This window comes from Elaeis guineensis, chromosome 6 (assembly GCF_000442705.2).
Source record: "Elaeis guineensis isolate ETL-2024a chromosome 6, EG11, whole genome shotgun sequence".
Lineage (NCBI taxonomy): Eukaryota > Viridiplantae > Streptophyta > Magnoliopsida > Arecales > Arecaceae > Elaeis > Elaeis guineensis.
In genome coordinates this window covers 10409039-10427879 of record NC_025998.2, presented here as the reverse complement: position 1 = coordinate 10427879, position 18841 = coordinate 10409039, and the positions used below count along the sequence as shown (strand labels likewise).

The 18841-nt window shown below is 37.3% G+C and overlaps 1 protein-coding gene and 1 pseudogene across 1 annotated transcript; both read right to left on the bottom strand.

The window, feature by feature from the left end:
* Window positions 1-97: 97 nt before the first annotated feature.
* Window positions 98-6435, bottom strand: LOC105047383 (tubby-like F-box protein 1). The gene is made up of 4 exons (XM_010926297.4): window positions 5961-6435; window positions 5558-5645; window positions 2740-2869; window positions 98-1201 (listed from the first exon to the last, which is right to left on the bottom strand). Exons 1-4 carry the CDS (start codon window positions 6312-6314, stop codon window positions 640-642), a joined length of 1134 nt encoding a protein of 377 aa, XP_010924599.1. The 5' UTR covers window positions 6315-6435; the 3' UTR covers window positions 98-639.
* A 5983-nt stretch (window positions 6436-12418) lies between these two features.
* LOC105047415 (protein DOG1-like 3) lies at window positions 12419-13994 on the bottom strand (annotated as a pseudogene).
* Window positions 13995-18841: the final 4847 nt, after the last annotated feature.

Below are 18841 nucleotides of genomic sequence, written 5' to 3'. Positions count from 1 at the left end.
CTTCAATTTTCTGTCAGCACAAACAAATAGAAAACTAGATTTTCCACATGGTTGAAACCGAACAAACCCTAAAATTAAAATCATATTTTCCAGCAAATAAAGAAAAGAATTTTCTTTATATTTGATTATTCTCTTGCATAACGAACAAACACATACAATCATAATTGACCTTAAGAGACCAACTCCGATAACATAGGATGACATTAAACCAACAACCAAATCCTACCTCGCCTAGTTCATCAATCCCCAACCACAGCTCAAACCATCCACTTAAGCCGCCCAGTTCACCAACCTCCCACACGGTTCAATCCATCCGCTTGAGCCTCTCTTTTTTGAGTTGATCAGAAAACTAGACTGTTAAGTTTCCCTGGTTGGTGGCATAAGCGAATACATGTCACAACTAAAAATTAGAAGAAAGACCATGGTATTGGTTTGGTCTCATTCCCACGCTACCAAATGTGCAATATCCGATTTGCTTCAGAGATAAAAAAAAACCTCCGCAGCTATCTGTGGTATCCGGTGCACAACAGGATAAATCTCCAACAAGAACTCCCCATCCCAGCAATCAAGGAATAAAAGTCTCAGTCTCTACAGTAATAACACAATCACATAGTGCAGGATAATATATCTAGATGGGTTTTATTCACAGGCAAATTTTGTACCAAAGCTGGTGAGGCAGATGGCAAATGCCTGGAATGCTGAAAGTGGCTGTCGGTAGTCCATGGTAAACACGTCGTCACCAACCTTCCCAAACTGAAGTAGCACGGTATCCCCATCTCCGATCCCCCATGGCTGGCTGGGATCTGTTATTGCCACCAGCTGAAAATTTTTCACCGAAGCTACTGTGACCCGGCCATGAAAATTCAGGCACCAGCACTGCAGATGCTCATGCCACCTAGGAGCTTTGTTCCTTAGAACTACAGATCCCCCAGGGTTCTGTCCCTTTGACTTCATAGAATCATCCTCTGCGATTTCTTGGGTTGAGGGGCATTGCAGGGTGCAGTGCATCCTTCTAGGTCCTCTTGATTTTAGTAGGTTGAATTTGTAAGAAACCTGTCCAACCTCAAAGTTACTTGATGAGACCTGAGGGCTGATTTGCTTGCTGGCAAAACGACGGCTTGCTCGGCTGCTTGCTGCCTTTGCACCATCATATGGTGGCCGGCTGTCATAGATTGTAAACTTTGTCCCCAAGAAATCAGATCTGCAAGGAACATATGAGCAACAAGTTAAATCTATGAAAAAAGCATATCGAGTCAGCATGCTCGGTTAAACTAGGGTAAATTGGCATGCATGTAAAAGTGTGGTTTATATTTTAAGATAGCTATAGTCACTTATTCGAAAAGAAGCAATTTCTTCAGCATGCACTCAAACAAGCTGGCGGCTTCTCTTTTCATGTAAAACGGGTCCAAAAGCTGATATTTGAAACAGGCATTAAGAACTCATAGATGGTGTACAAAAAAGCATATTCTTCAGGATGCATTCAAACATTGGGGTTCAAATATTTGCACGTAAAACTAGTAAATAAAAGAAATTATGAGATAAACTTTGATGAGTATATAAATAGGTTGATACTTGTCTCCTATTTTAAAGATGAAGATATGAAACTTTATATAACTTGCAGTATACAGCAAAACCAATGCGTATGAGTTAGCATTTTGGTAGATCAGCACCAAGCATATGCATTTGCACGAGAGAAAACTGATTTTAAAATTAAATTCAGATGACCACTTTTCTTCTTTTAAGAAAATATGTAGTCATCAGGACTATAATGGATGAGGCCCATTGGAGAGTTGATGGCTCAGGGCAAATTGGAGGTGGTTCTGCCAGAAACAAAACAGATGTATCATTAAAAAACAAAATCAGATCCTCGGGATGGAGTCACAACCCCAAGCATTTGCATTATATATAGAGATATAGAAATTAATGATTTGTTAGTCTCAGTTAAGATCTAAGCAATTTTATATGGGTGAACTTATTGACCTGCATATATTTGGACAGACGCAAGCAGCCTTCAGTGGAATCAACCAAAGACAATTTCATAAGCACAAGGAAAAATTTTGCTTTATGAGCAAAAGCTGCGAACAATGATTCAAGTGCCCAAGTGGTATCCAAAATATTTACAAAACAAGAATTCTAGCATAATATCCCAAAGCAGTCAATGTTTTTTAAAATGGCAGGAGTGGTTGGACCTAATAGACTTCGCACCCTACATGGGGTGACTTCCATGGCAAAGCATAAAAAACAACAAAAAAGGTGATCTGCTAACATCAAATAAATAAATGCTGCAGGTATCATGGAGAGATGTAATAAATATTTATCCTATCCATCTCTTTGGAACCAGCAAAGCAATAGAAGATATACACCAGAGGTTTCAATCTATGCATACATAAATGAACACCAAGCAGCTATGTTAGTGCACACATCTCTACCAGGCAGAAGATGCACACATTTTTGTGTTTCTGCGCATGCAATCTGTACACACGTCTCAATCTAATTATGTAGGCAAACATTTTATACTGATTGCAAGAAATATAAAAAAATCAGATACATGTTGAAAGAAGTTAAGCAGAAGGGGGGAACCTCATAAGAAGTGTTTAATTTTTAAAAGCAGTAAAATAGATAGCATAAACGGACATAGTTCCATTTTTTCACCGAAGGATAACTAGAATAGAACTTGTCCAAGCATCAGGGAAATGTTGCTTGATAAAAGAAGCAGAAATTAGAATGCTGGAGGCTCACCTCAACTTTCCCATATATGCCTTACTTCCTTGGGACAGGTCATCCGCATCAAGAGAGATAATATATTCAGTGTGGGCACCATTCCTAAATCTTCGAGCTGCCAATAAGAACTTCCCTTTATCCATGAATGCTGCAAGAATGAACTGAATAAGCCACAAATCCAAGAACTGTAAAAGTTGATGCACCAGCAAACTAGACATAGGGAAAAAGAGAATCCTTGAACAAATGGTGAATCTCATTCAACCTAGAACATGTGACAATATAAAATCCTCCTATCAAGATCAAAATTCATCCGAGTTAAATAAATAAAGTCAGAAAAGTCAATCACATAGGTAGAGAAGCAAGAGATTTTTTTCCATCATTCAAGATTAACATTAGGCACAATGTAACAACACACTACAGGTCCATAAAATGCCTAAAAATCTTTTTACTACATGTATAGATGTGTGTAGATGCACAAATTCAGCCTCAGAAAACTCCCTATGATAGAATAGGGAAGAGTTCAGAAAATTCAGAAACCACGTAACAACATTGCCCCACCATTAAATTCACACAGACCATCGTCCATGATATACCAAGCTTATTGATGCCTTAAAATTGGTCTCCAAGAAACATAGATTGCCATGGATAAGGTCCTCCACTCTGCAACTCCATGAACAGGAGTTAGCCATCTGTGGTTTCACTGTTCTAACCAGTCAACAGATTATGCCATGTCACCTATATAAGAAGCATATTCTGACTGCCAATCATTGATGGCAACCAATTCCATTTAAAGATTGACCTGTAGAAAAATGCACCAATGTACAAAGCCCATAGATAGCCCATTTCCTGTATGTTCATTGCAAGGACTAATTCTCCAAATCCTCCATTAAAAATAATGTACTTTGCATTCCCCCATTTTCACATATGTGCAACCAATCTAAAATAACATACTTCAATGTTCTTACATAGACATGCATGCAACCTAGATACATGGCCGGCTTTTGGTTAAATAACTTCAAGGCTGGTACTAGCTAAATCACTAGCCATAACAGCATGGTCAACAAGCCCTACACATGGCTTAGACATGTAGATCTTTAGCGGCCATTAATGCCAAGATGACAAACCTTACAGTGTGCTATACCAGGCTATTTGAATTTAAATCAATTGGCAACTTCTCTCGAACCATCAAATACAGATCCAGAGCCACTCCTAACAGGACCTACGTTAATATGCATGGGCAGGAATGGAACCAAAAACAGGAAAGTCAGAAGAAAGGAAGTGACTTGCCACAAGTAATAGCCAGCAAAGCACTATAAAGAGAATAAGCATCAGCTCCTCTTAAGAAAGAAACAAACAACATAAGTAAAATTAGTGCAAAAACAAGGTCAATTTAACAAAAAGTAAGATGCATGATGAACCAGCAAACATCAACCAAATCTAGCATAGAAAAAGCCAACAAACATCAGTATATATACCACTATCCAACTACTAAAATTACCTTATGGGAACAAAAAGACTGAACCAGGAAAACAGATAATTAGCACAGAGGGAAGCAATAGTCTTGAAAGATGAGAAATCTAGGCCAAAAAAAGTTGCAACAAGTCCATGAAAGAAGTTGCAATTATCCCCATCAAAGATTACAAATGTGGCTAATGGCATCAACAACTCCAAAAAAAAAAAAAGTGCAGAACCAGAACTACAACAAATGAAATCGGTACTGCAAGGTCAAATCGAACAAAAACTCATCTCATTTCCCTCAAAAGGATCTCAGTTGTCCCAGTATGTAAAGCTCAAGCCTGTGAAAAATACACAGAGTATTCCCTTGATTACACCCAAATATGTGTGTTCACCTTTCTTTCCACATGGCCCAAAGGGAAGGAGAGAGTTTATTTCCATGGCATATTGATTTTCGAGAATAGCATAAAGAAGGAACTGTCAAATGAATATCTATGGAAGCTAGATTGACTAGCATACAATAAGTAGGAAGAAGATTGAAGCATGTGAAAGAGCCAAGCCCAAGTGAGGAAGTATACAAAGAACATTTTGAGAAAAGGTAGCAACTTGCAGAGAGATAAATGTCCCGAATTTGTTAAGTAATGTTCATGAGAGCTTCAAGTGTAACATGCACCACGAGCCAAGCAATGAAGATGAAGATAAACCAAAGAGGTCACGTGTCAAAGTATTAAGATTGTTATTTGAAGTGATGGTAAATATCCAAGAACACAAGGCAAAGGACTCCATACAATTCAAAAAGGCAAACATTTGATCCAGTACCAACCTAAACTGTTTTTTGATATAAACATAAAGAGGTAGTTGGATGCTGGCGATCATATTGTGATATCTTGTGATGAACAGGAGAGCCAGTTAGAATGGTATTTTTGAGGAGGGCATCCGTAACTGAGTTGAAGTTGAAGTTCTCATTCACATTCATTTTACAGAACCACAATTCATCATGCAGTTACAAATATATCAGCAACCTAAATTGACGGCTTTAAGTTAGAATTCCTACAAACGTAAAGGATATAATACAAATGAAGTAGTCAAGCATCCAACTGCCCCCTGGAAGTTGAAAAATTCTCAAGGACATGCTGGTAAAGCTGTATCTCAACCACTGCAACCATCATGTTGCGTAATAAATTTCAATTTCTTAATAAATACGTCCCAGCACCAACCAAATTCGATTACATAAAAAAAATAAAGCTTTATATACGCAACTAGGCACTGCAAAAAAGCATGTTCTTTGACCATCAGCTATACATAGATGCAGAAATCTTGAAATAATCCCTCATGAGAAGACATTATATACAAATACGTACTCACACAAATATGTACTTACTTTGTGTCAAGCCGAGATATAAATAAAATGTCGAATTCTTCTTGTTCCTTTTGATAAAGCATTGGATTGGTGAGTCCCTCGGCCCTGGCTGCATTGAACCTCACATTTCACATCCAATTAATCCTAACCTTCCACGATTACATAAATTTATGGAAAATAAAAAATAAACCACAAAACTTAAAAAGAAGATCAAAAGCATTGATACCCGAATCAAAAAAAAAACTCACACAAAATGGAAATTTTTTTTTTTAAAAAAAAGAAGAGAACCCCCAACAACAAGCCCCAAGATCCCAACCTTCCACCAGATCCACGCCCAAATCCTTAAAGATTTAGGGGAAAAAGAAATCAAGAACAAAAATCACGCAAACAAAGAGATTAAATCGGCGAAAAACCCCGGATTTACCTGTTTGAGGGAGGCAGGGAAGGTGATCCGCCCGCTTTCCAGGGGGGATCGGACGATCCCCCTGGTGATCTCCCTCCACCGCCGGCAGACGCAGGCGCAGGACACCACGTCCTTCCGCAGCGGCCACTTTTCGCCGCCGGCCTCCACCCTCTTCACGATCTCTCCCAGCAGCTCCGGCAGCATCCGCGCCCACCGCCCCTCCGCCGGCGGCGCCGCCTCCTCCTCCTCCCCCTCCTCCCCCTCCCGCAGCGGCGAGCTCCTGGCCTCCACGAAGAGCTCGTCAGACGACTCCGACGACGCCGACGACACCGACGACCATCTCCTCGATTGAATCGCTCTCCGCCGCGACGCCATCTCTCTCTCTTTCTCTCTCGAAGAGAGAAAAGGGGTCTCTTTTTTGTCCCTCCCTTTCGTGGGAGGATGGCTTTTCCCTCTCTCTTATTTTTTTTCTTTATTTTTTATTCATTATTTATTTTTTTTAGCTCTCGGTTGCGGGGAAGAGGGGAAGGGAGTGGGGACGCGGAGGGGGGTTTGTACAGGATACGGGAACCGTATCTGTATTGTAATTAATATTTAATTGAGGTGATTAATCTGAGGTTTATTAATGGAATAGATATATAATTATGATGGTGATATACTCTGTCATCAGTTAACTCCGTCGCTAAATTTAGGCTAACAAACACTGCGATCCGGCCATTGCCGTTTCGGAAGCAAGGTGGAAGAAAGGGATGCTATTTGTGCCCACCATGGAAGACTATTTTGGTGTTGATCAAGCCAACGGGATGCCGCCTACATTTATCTCAACACACACAAATGTCTCAAATTACGGTTAGGGCATTAGTTGGGAGGAGTTCAACTTTGCAATGAAAATGAGAACGAGTGGTTTTCATTTCAATTACTTGATTGCGGAGAATATCTTGATCCTCCAAAAATACAATCCTGACTCTTTTCTATCATTCAAAATGCATTCAAATTTCAATTCTATTCTAATCATCAACTAAATGTATTGATAGATACGACGATTTTGATTCTCATTTTAATTTATTTCGATTCCGATTTTGACTTTAATCATGAACCAACTACATTTTCAAAACCTTCTCCCTCATAGAAAATACAAGAATGCTATAGTTATAGTGCATCCATGAGATTACCTTGATCATCAAATAATAGTTTTAAAGTTTTCCAATCTTACATCGGTCAAGCATGTAAATTTGAACTTACATAAAATTGTTAGTTGATTAATCATTTTCTAGCAGTTGTGGAGGGTTCCAGCTTGTTCGGCAATAGCCAATTGATTGATGTCTCTTCCTTAAGGACCACGTTCTCAGAGGAAATCCAAGATTCAAATCCTGTGGATTCTCAAAGAAGGTCCAAGAATCAAATCTGTGATATTGTTAAGAAACTACAAAAAAAAATTATTCGACCAACAAAATATTTGGGTTGGATATTGATAATCTAAATGTAAATTCTGCCCTAAAATAATTCACAATCTTATTGAACCTTGATGAGGCATGTCTTTTCTTCTAGAAAATTTTCCAATAATTTTGAGAATCCTCTTCAGTTTGCTCCCACACACTCCCATAAGCCAGGCCATGTTCCTAAGCCTGGCTACGTAAATAAAAAGTTTAAATTTGATTTTAATAGATCGTGACTTGATGCAAGGAAGAAGAAGATGCCCCCCTAGACCCCTTCACATACATTATAAGCCTCGAGGGGAAGGGAAAAGGCTTATCAAGCTCTAGAGGCATGTAGTCAATAATAGCACATTGTCGCCTTTGTGCTAGCTAAGGGCTCATAGGTCTTCGTGTGCTAGGCCAGGTTCCATCAAAATTTAGCAAATAGAAATGAGCCATGTCCGAAATGGATGTGACTTGAGATTTCTTATAGCATCAATCTTTCATCTTGTATATCTTGGAATAATTTCATATGCGCTTTTATATAGCATTATTACAATCTCTTCCTTTCACCATGGAATAATTATTCCATGTGCGCCTTTGTCTCAAATTGGACTCTAGCACTCCCTTAGGTGTGGTATGGGTCATGACAACACCCACCCTAACTTCCAAATGGATGTGGATTTGTCATCAAGCACTCTCTCCTATCCAAGATTATCTCATATTGCTTGCACCATGTGGTCATGCATGTTGGATATGGAAATGACTAGTTGTGTCCATGATGATAGGGTGTATGTGGTGCGGAGAAATAATTCTCCTCATGTACAGCTCTTTCGAAATGACAGCACCTTCTAACCTTATAAGCAAGTGGGTGCGATCATTGGTATAACTCAATTGACATTCTTGCAAACTTCTTATTTATAATACCTATCTTCACTATTAAATAAATAAATAAAAGAATAAAGAAAACCTCTTGAGGCCTGTGTTCTCGGTAAGGGTGCTGGTGGATTTGGCCAGATTCCATTACCTCCCTATCTCATTTTGGGCCTGTTGGGGCGTGGTTCCATATTTTAAGTCAAACACCATCTATCCAAGAGTTTGGATTGGGGTCCAGATGAATAGAAAATGGAAAAAAAAAAAAATGGTTGAATTGGATCAAATATATGCTTAGATACGAGACCAGGTTGGATTAAGATCCACTCTGAGAGTCTCAGGCAAATATTATTATTTAGAAAGCTCAATTTCATTCAGTTTTTTAAATTATCCACTAATATCTTATGCACAAGATGTATTTAGCAAGATTTGTAAAAAAATATAAGGGGTACAGGGACAAAAGTAAACACTACTTGCCGAGTTAACTATCGGGTCTGAATCCAAGTTAGGCCTGCTTCATATATCTAACTGGATTGGGTCAGATCAAGGTCAGATTAGTGTTTTTTGGAGGGCCCACACTTGACCTAAAAGATTCTGTATGTTTGTCCTTGGGTCAACACCCAATTACTTTGGTCTATATACCTAGATTAGACCTAGGTCTACATGCATTACTAACAATTCCATATCTTAGCACACAGTTGAAGAAAGATTAAGTTAATGCAAACAATCAGCTATTTATGCTACACAACATGAAAGTTAATAGAAATCTACTTTGATAATTGATTTAAGCTACATAACTTTTTCTTATTGGATCCTAATTTAACTTGAGTATATATATTTTTTTAAAAGAAAGCGATGAAGCACCATCTATATTATAATTATCTAAATCCCAATAATTGGGGATGCACTACCTAAAATTCAAATTCAATATATATATATATATATATATAAGCCAAACATACATGTCAAGATAAGTTTGGTTTGCCACGTATCCCTTCCAAGGTTGATTAATTCTTCCTCCGAGTGAGTGAGTGCAGTAAAGTTGGATTTTGTCAAACAAGCATACTGATATTAAACTTTCTACCACAAACCGGAGCATCCGCTTAAAGAGTTGAGTGCACCTTTCAAACATTTGTATCCTTTGGCTTTTAATATTTAAGCGATAGCTCCTCTTTTTTACCCAAAAAAATAAAGAGTTGAGTGCACCAAATGCATTTGAATGGGATTGAGAGAATAATTCCACATGTCACCAACCCTAGGGCGTTAGCCTTGCTCACCTAGATCCAAAGTCTTGCCAAAAGACAAGTAGGTCAAGAACATTTCTGCTAACGATATCCAAAGGGGAGACAACAAAAGAGTGATGCAAGCTTGATTGTCTAAAGTTGCCTAGTAGTAAGCAAATACTGTTCGCCCTCTTCTTATTAGTCAAATCCTAACCATCTACTGAGGTATATCTAGGTCCCACCTAAGGCACGTCCAACATTTTCATCTCAACTAAGACATCAACTTATGCCTACGATGGACACCCTCACCTATGAGATACATATAAAATTGTTATTTTCTAAGATATCAATTGATATGATAACACTTGACTATAAAAAATACAGTTATTCTTATTTTACTAAAAAGAATTTGATGGCCAATATGTGAGAACTTTGACTGATAGGCAATTTTCTAAAGTGGAGAGAATATTCGAGAAAAAATCCGTTCGCACTGCATGCGGTGATTGGTCATGATGGGGCTAGTGAATTTTTTTTTTATGCGCGTCCGGCTTGAGCCAATCATCCATGCGGTGCATAAAAATTTTTCAATGCTGAGTGAAGGTTGGTTGATAAATCGATCCTTGTCAAACCTAAAATTTGATTCATAGTTTGGCACATGTGCATCCCTAGCCCTGTCCGCTAAGAGATGTGGTCCAGTCAGGTGTCCCTTTGTTGGGCATTTTTTCCTTCCTTTTTATTACCAGACAGCCACATGATACTAAAGTGAACATTTTTTGGACTTTTAATAAGAATACTAATCTTGTTTAAGATTGAAAGGAAAGCTTCTCCATGATTAAATGCCTAACATATTTTCTTCTTATGATAAATTCGTAGGGTCTGTTTGGATGACCGGGACCAAATCCTATAAAAATCATGGGTTCGAGATAATGCAACCATCTAAATGAGGTCTAACTCAATCTGCTTTAAAAATATCCAGCGAACTATTTCAGTGGATTGGCTTAAATTCTTAAAGTCTTTTCTTCTCTCTATGGGATTCGGATCGGCCCACTGCAATAGTTCTTTGGATATTTATAAAAATAAAATCTAATACAGGCTCATTAAGTAATTATATTAGTTCAAACTTCCTATGAAATTTTGGGTCTAAATATCCAAACAAACTCTTAAGATCCAAAATCTAATAGGATTTGTGAATTAGACCAATTCAACCAGCAAAATGAGACTGAACTAGACCTATATTCATAAAGATCTAGAGTATATTTGGAGTGGACCAACTCTTATTCATTCTTGCTTGGAGACAAGCATTACTGAATGATACATGACATATTGTAGTGGAAAGCCATTCGTTTTTGAGATGGATGATGTGGTAGACATCCATAATGGCACAGAATTACGGTGCAAAAATTGCACCACAAAGGATCCCCATATCTTCAAAAATGTGGAAGGATAGTAGGTATTGACTATTGATAACTGCCAAGAGGAGGAAGAACAAATTATGACGATAACATTACTAACTAGGACGTAGCAAAATACAATTGTAAATGGCGTGGATGGATACCTAGTTACGGTGAATTTGATCGGATGTAAGTGTAATAAATATAAATCTCAGGAACAAGGTTTGATAATTTATTCCATGAATAATTAGTTGCTAATCTTGTTCGATCTGGCAATTGAAATAAAGTTTCTCCTTCCCGATGCAATTTGGCCTGGTTATTAATCGATCAAATGATGTAATTGTGTGATTAGATAGAGAAGGAAATCCTAGACTCAAGAAATCCTTAATAAGACTGTCACAGGAAATGAACCTCTCTCCAAGTCAATTGCAGGTAAAAGTTTTGGAAACTTCTGTCTTCCTTTTTTTTCTTCCGGTGTGCAGAACTACAGCCCCTTCCTCTTCTATCAATACTCCAGTTCTCAGAAATGCTCCAGTTAATTCTCGCCCAACCTAACTTCAGCCCAGCCTGTATCAGAATGCATTGTGCATGCAGAAAATTTAGTTATATGATTTAAACTCTTACCATCTGGCTCATAGAAGCTAACATAAACTGAGATGACAGCTGATAAGATATTAAGAATTAATTATGTTAAGATCTTATAATCATATATATTTCCACTATATCAATAGTATTTTAATCATCGTCAGACAGATTGTTTATGATATTCATGTACCTTGTGGGTTTTAAAATTCCTCATTCCTCCATCTCATGAGTCAAGATAAACCGAGATCTTTGGTTCATCCTAATGCACTGCAAGTTATTGGATGCATATTAGGATTAATAGAACATTAGTTTTAATTAAGACTCAAATTGTGTGCAAACAACTTTTAATCATGGCCCTATTTTCAACTTATGCTAGTACTTTCATCTGCTTATAATGACAATTAATCATGTGTGATGAGCATGATCGTGCACATATGGAATCAGATAACTAGATAATAGACACTCAAATTCTGTGGTCCGCATTCCTAAACTTCACTAGGTATATCTTAGCCCTATAGAACACAACTGATCACGTTGATCAGAATCACCGTGGTCATCAACACGTCAAATAAAACAAAACATTGCAACCAAGGTAACCATTCAGCCGCTAAATCTAAGTAATACCCACTATTCTTTACTTGCATCATCAAAGACATAATCCAGGTACAGATTGCGTCTTTCACATGAAAGAATAATTCAGCTTTTTTTCACAACATCAACTGTTAGGTGCATAATAACTACTTTGAGATCTGTACAAATGTGGAGTGTTTTGAGAACCATACAACATGCATGGTTGAGGTGGTGAAGAAAGATCAATCATTCTTTTGTGCAAAAGATATAACACAAACTCTTAAAAATTTCTAGCTGGAAGTTTAGAACCCAATATGAAAGCAAAAAAGAAACAGAGAATTTCAGTAGCCTATGGGATATAGTATGATAACACATACATAGTATATGGAATAAAAAAAAGAAGCTTTTTTTCTTCTTCTTTTTTTTTTTTTTTGGTTGACACAGCTGCTATGTTAATGAGAAAGCAAAACAAGAAGTACAAAATAAGAGGCTGGGAAACCAAAAGAACAATGGCCCCCAACAAAACACAACGTAACTCATACAACAAAAGTCTTACAACTATGGCCCATTGAAACCATACAAACAGTAGGAAAGAAGAAGATCACAACAGAAGCAGAGTAATACAACGTAAGATACAACGGAAGTGATGAGGCTGTCCATTTTGTAAGGCAGGAAAAAACTCCAGCAGCTTTAGGGCAGGTGGATAAATATTTGACCATGAACGGTGACAATAACTCCTCAGCAGGCAGCACAGCAGCACTGAAAGAAGTTTGCACTATATCCAGTAACAGAACATTAGAGGACGTAAACGAAGACTAGTGAAGTAAACGAAGCAAAGACCAAGAACAAAGAAGATGCTTGAACGCCATAGGAGACGATACTCTAAGGACAGCTGCCATCGAGAATGACTTTGTGAGCTCCGGAAACTTGATACAGAATACTGAAAAGAATAGCGGCAGCAAAGAAGGAAAGTAGATTGTACCGTACGTAACCGTAGTACTACTACACGAGGATCTGGTCAACTTAGCCTCGTTGATGGTGGTGGGGGTCGTTCCGCTGGCCCCACTCGCGGATGAAGAGGTCGAGCCGCTTCCCCGGCCGCCAGCAGCAGCTCCGCCGCCTGCAACGGTGTCAGTATCTCCGTGATCAGCTTCCTCGTCGTCGACAACCTTACCCTGTCCGCCTCCTCCACCATCCTCGCCATCGCCTCCGCGAACTCCTCCATCGCCGCCTCCAGCTCCCCGTTCCCTCCATCATCCGCGTCCGCCGCTGCCGTCCGGCCCCCTCCTCACAATGGGCAGCAGCGTGCTGTCCGCCACGTCCTCCTGCAAGGTCGCCAACCTGGCGGACAGCTTGTTCTCTTCCTTCAGAGTCCATGAGTGGACGTCGTTGACAAGGGCCAGCTGGGCTGCGGAAAGCACCACCAGCCCCCCGGGCAACGCGTCGCCGCTGCTGGCGGAGGCGAGGATGTCGTCGAGGTGGGCCTCGAGTTCGTGGCTGGAAAGGGCGTAGAGGAAGCGGATGGAGAGGGTGGGGGGACCGCCGCCGAGCCAGAAGAAGGAGTTCTCGAAGGAGGAGCACCACGGAGGGGAGCAGAAGGTGGGGCCGTCCTCCCTCGCCAGCGCCCACCGCTTCTCGGCGTACTCCTCGTGGTGCCTCATGGTCTTCTCCACCAACTCCCTCAGCTCCGCCTCGTTCTCCCTTCTCTCGCTTTGCATGGCCTCGAGCAGCTCGTGCAGGTCCGCGTCCTGCTCTCGGACCGACTCGTCGAAGCAAGAACGGTACCGGCGATCCATTCCTCGACTTCTATAGCGGATATGAATTATGAGACCAAGTTTGGAATGGGAGAGGGAAGGTGACAGAGAATTTATAGGGAGAGGAGGGTGGGGTTTGTGGTCGGTGTTGCGGAGAAGGGGGCGTTGGGTTTGGAAGTTGACGGAAAACGATGAAGAGGGGATTGGAACTGGGGAGCTGGAAGGTGGTCCGAACTTGGGTGGCACGGGGGGGATGGGATCTCATGCGGTACTTAAAAAGTACCATGGAGTGCCGTACATGTTTTAAGCTGTCCATCAAAAACTAAATAATCTCACGCGCTTAATATGCATGTTAAAATATTAAAAAAATAAAAATAAATAAATTCTAAAAATATTTGAACAGTATAAATAAATATCATAAAAAATAAAAATAGATAAATTTTAAAAATATTTAAATAATTTAAAATAATAAAAATATAAAAATATAATGTACTTTTTTTAAGTTCATTGTATTTTACGCATAGGTTCGGATCCTCTATGGTGTATCAAAAGCACCGTCGTGGACGGTGCATTATTGGATGTACACCATCTCATCTATTTTCGATGGATTTGACCTGGATATTTGAGGTAAAAGATCGTATAAAATTCATTCACAGATTTATAGTACATAGGATCAACGTTAGATAAGTCTGTAAACAAGATACACCTAATGTATAATATAAAAAAATATTTTTGAATAATTATAAAATATATAAAAAATTTTAAATCAATTTGTATTGGGTTCGTGGAATCTGATCCATCTTTTTGACCCAAATTTTATTTATGCACTATGGTTGGTAGTCGTGAGTCCCACTGTACAGTCAGTGGATGGGGGTCAAGGAGGCAGCACCCTCTTGTTGGAGGGATCTATAAGATGGAACCCCACTGAATAATGGGAGATGGTACACACTATTGATAGCTGTAATTCTCCTTCCAAGTCTCGTTGAAATAGAAGACAAATCTGGAAACATTCTTATCAATTGTTAACTCTAATCCGTAATATAAATAGATAATTATTGGGCATCAAATATATGAGAGTCAGTTGCTATGCTGTGTAGAAGAAAAGACGTGTGAGAGAGAATTGCTTCTTCATTTTTTGTATTCTTGTAAACTCGCTGATTATATAATAAAAATTTTTTGTACAGTCGTAGATGTAAGAGCAAGAGACTCCGAACTACATAATCCCTATGTTCTTATGTGCATGCTATTTGTTATTCTTTTTTTCTTCCTCTTGCTATCTTTTACATCTTACTGTACGTAGGACCGAGCCAAAATTCTTAACAACTGGATGCTCCAAGACTTTTGTGCATACAATAGATTCTCGTAAATAAGAGTTTTTGAATTATAACATAACATGCGAGAATCTTTTGGTCAATATAATGCTCTATAATTTTTGGACCGCATAATTTTTATCAATAATAAAAAATTTAAATAATTACACAATATGCAAGAATTCCTTAGTCGACATGTCCCATGATTCTTGTTCTATATGAGTGGGAAGGAATGATTCTCGCCAATAATTTCTTTGCTTTCCACCTCGTTCTCCATTCCCTCTCCGGATTTCATGCAGCGGAACTGATTCAAGCATGGAGCAACATATGCAAAGGTGGATTACAAAAAAAAAAAAAGAAAAAAAGGAAAAGAAAAAGAAAAAAGAATGGAGCAATATAGATATGTTTACACGGATAGCTCCATATTTGGACTTTTCCATCATTGAGTTGCTCGATTTGGTTCAATTATTTTTTTTTCTCAGTGAGAGTTATCATCGATTGGATCAGATCTATTGATTAGTTGATAGACCGATCCAGCCATAAAGCAACATGCATGAAAATGAATAAACCAAAAGAGTAAAATAAATATATTTTCACATATATTGCTCCGGCGGATCCTGATCCAGCTAAAAATTATACCAATCCCCTGGATGGAGGTAGGGGAGGAAGACACGAGTTAAAGGAAGCACGTGGACACGTGGACTTCATGAGGAGACGCGACAATTATTGAAGGAGAACGTGGCACGGCATGTCTCCCCTTGTGGGAGAAGTATCGGCCTGTCACGTGAAGGCTCGTTTTCATGTGAAATTGTACCATTTAAAGCTCATTTAATATATACATATAAAATAAATTTTTAAAAAATAATTTTTAAAAAATAAAATTTTAATATATTTGATTGATCAGATTTATTATAAAATAATTTATGTTTGGATAAATACATAATTTTTAAAAAAAATTATATAAAATACCTATTATATCTTTAGTAGATATAAAATCATATATTTTTATTCATAAATTTTATATAAATATTAATATTATATTTATATTAATATAAATATAATATTAATATATTATAATATAACATTAGATCATAATAATTTATTATGTTAATATAATACTAATATATTAATATTATATTAATATAATATGAATATTGTAATATAATAAATTTATCAATATAGATATAAATATAATATTATATTGATATAAATATTATATTAATATTAATAAAAATATTATATTAATATAAATATTAAAATATAATAAATATTAATATTATATTTATATAAATATTGAGATAATATTAATATAATATTATATTATCATTCAGTATTTCATCCTAACCATCTATTGATATTTTACTAAATTTTAGCTATAGATCTTAAAAGGATATTTTTTTAAAAAAAATACCATCACTTCCCATATCATGGAGAAGTGCGAAAATTCATCTTTCTTATGGATTTTTATTTTTCATGAAATGTGAAAAGTAATTTTTCATGAAAAATATTTTTTTCACTCTCTTTTATCTAAAAAACTCTAACCAAACAAGAGTTTCTTTCTTCACTTTCCAAAAAGTCCCTCTTCCCTCCCTTCACTTTCCATCAACCAAACGAGTCCTTAGAGTAGGGATGTTGGCCGGAGGGGTGGTCAAGCTGGAGGACATGCACCGCATCTTCTCATTCTAGTTCTTCGAACTAGTTTCGAGGACATCCAGAGTGCCGAGCGTGCATCTATGCATATCGTTTGTCGGCTTGGATGACATCTAGAAAATAACAATGTTCAAATTCATTATGGGCAAATATAGTGTGAAGCTCAAAAAGTTCATTAGAGGAATGGGTCTTGACTTCTTTGTAAGTGATTCAGATTCGAGTCACGATGGATGTCAGAACTTCGATTAAATGGCAGGATGTGAATAATTAGGAGAAAGTTGATCCTGGCATTCTGAGTGAGGATATTGGAAGTAGTTTCTGATCCGTCAGATCTCGATGAGATTGGGATGATGTACTCATCTGTTGGATTCGCTTATATAGTAGGAAGGAGAGTCCTTTCCCAAATTATCCTCCGAATCGAATATTCTTCAGCAGGATTGGGGGTTTTGTGGTCACGTCCAGAGAATGTAACAATACTCGGACGCCCCCTTCCTAACCCCTTTTTTCTACCCAAAAAAGAAAAAATTCATTAGAGGATGGTAAGAACTCTTCGCTTAAATTTTACACACAACTTGCAAGCATCATGCTGCAAAAAAAAATGGTACATAACTTAAGAGTAATAAAATATATATGGTATTTTCTTTCGAATCTATGTTTATTATATCTACATCTAATAGTTTATAAAATCTATGCTTATATTCGATTCAATTAATTATATTAGTAAAACCATTTATCTCATAAAAAAATTGAAATTATCTATTGATGAGGAGTATATATATATATATATATATATATATATATATATATATTATATATATATATATATATATATATATATATATATATCTATGTTTATTATATCTACATCTAATAGTTTATAAAATCTATGCTTATATTCGATTCAATTAATTATATTAGTAAGACCGATATTAGTAAAACCGTTTATCTCATAAAAAAATCAAAATTATCTATTGATGAGGAGTATATATATATATATATTATTATATATTATATATTATATTTTATATATATATATATATATATATTCTTGTATCCTTGCTCATCGTTATGTCATCTAATGTTATTTTGATTATTTATTAAATTTTTTCTGATGTAGCATTTATGTTCCATTTAAGGTTAATAGTTCGGCTAATATTCTCTAACGTGTTGAAGTGTTGAGAAAAGATAATATTAGGGGAGATAAGTATAGGCCTTTGAAACTATTGGATATATAATTTATCTAATCTCACCAGAGATTTTGCAATTTACTCAATATCTTATTATGTTAGCATTCAAGTAAGATGTACAAAATTTTTATAGAAAAATTAGTATATCACATCCATGGTTGCATGTCTTTTAGCCCTTGCTTTTCTTTGACGGTGTCATGCATAAGCATATGGAGTGGCATTTTTTTGGTTACTATAGAATGAACATATATGGATGGAGACAACATTGACAGATATTTTAGAAAGAGAAATAGATAGATAGATAGATGGAGAGAGAGAGAGAGAGGGATTGAGGGAGGGACGGATGGGAACAGATTGAATTTGGTTTGGGTTAAAATAGAGGCATTATATATAAAAGCTTAATCCATATCTGACCCGGATAGGGGTTTTATCTTTTGCATGAAAGAAAGATTCATCTTTCTTCATGCGAATCCAATGATGAATCATACAACCATCGCTTCAAGATCTTTGTAGGCTAATGAATGGAAGGAAGGGCTTGAAGTGCTTTGAGAGCTATATGGGTACCATCCAATGGACGAGGTCATAAAAGAAGAACGATCATTCTTTCACATAAAAGATACAACCTGCATCCACCCAATCCAAAGGAAGATCAGGTTGAAAATCTTTGAACCAAACCCACCCATGAGGAAGCCCCCTTACCTTACCCAACCTAGCTGACCTGCAATATACTAATATGGCCTAAATAAGGCACATATGACTTTAATACAATCTAAACCGAGCTGACCTGACTCACCGGACTTGTCCCAATCTAACGTATTTTGACCCAACAATATCAGCTGATGCAGGTTCGAATCTTGGTTTGAGTATTTCTTAATGAAGTAACCATGATTCTGCTGTCAAGAGCAAAATGAGAGAGTGTGACATGAACCAACCCACAATATCTT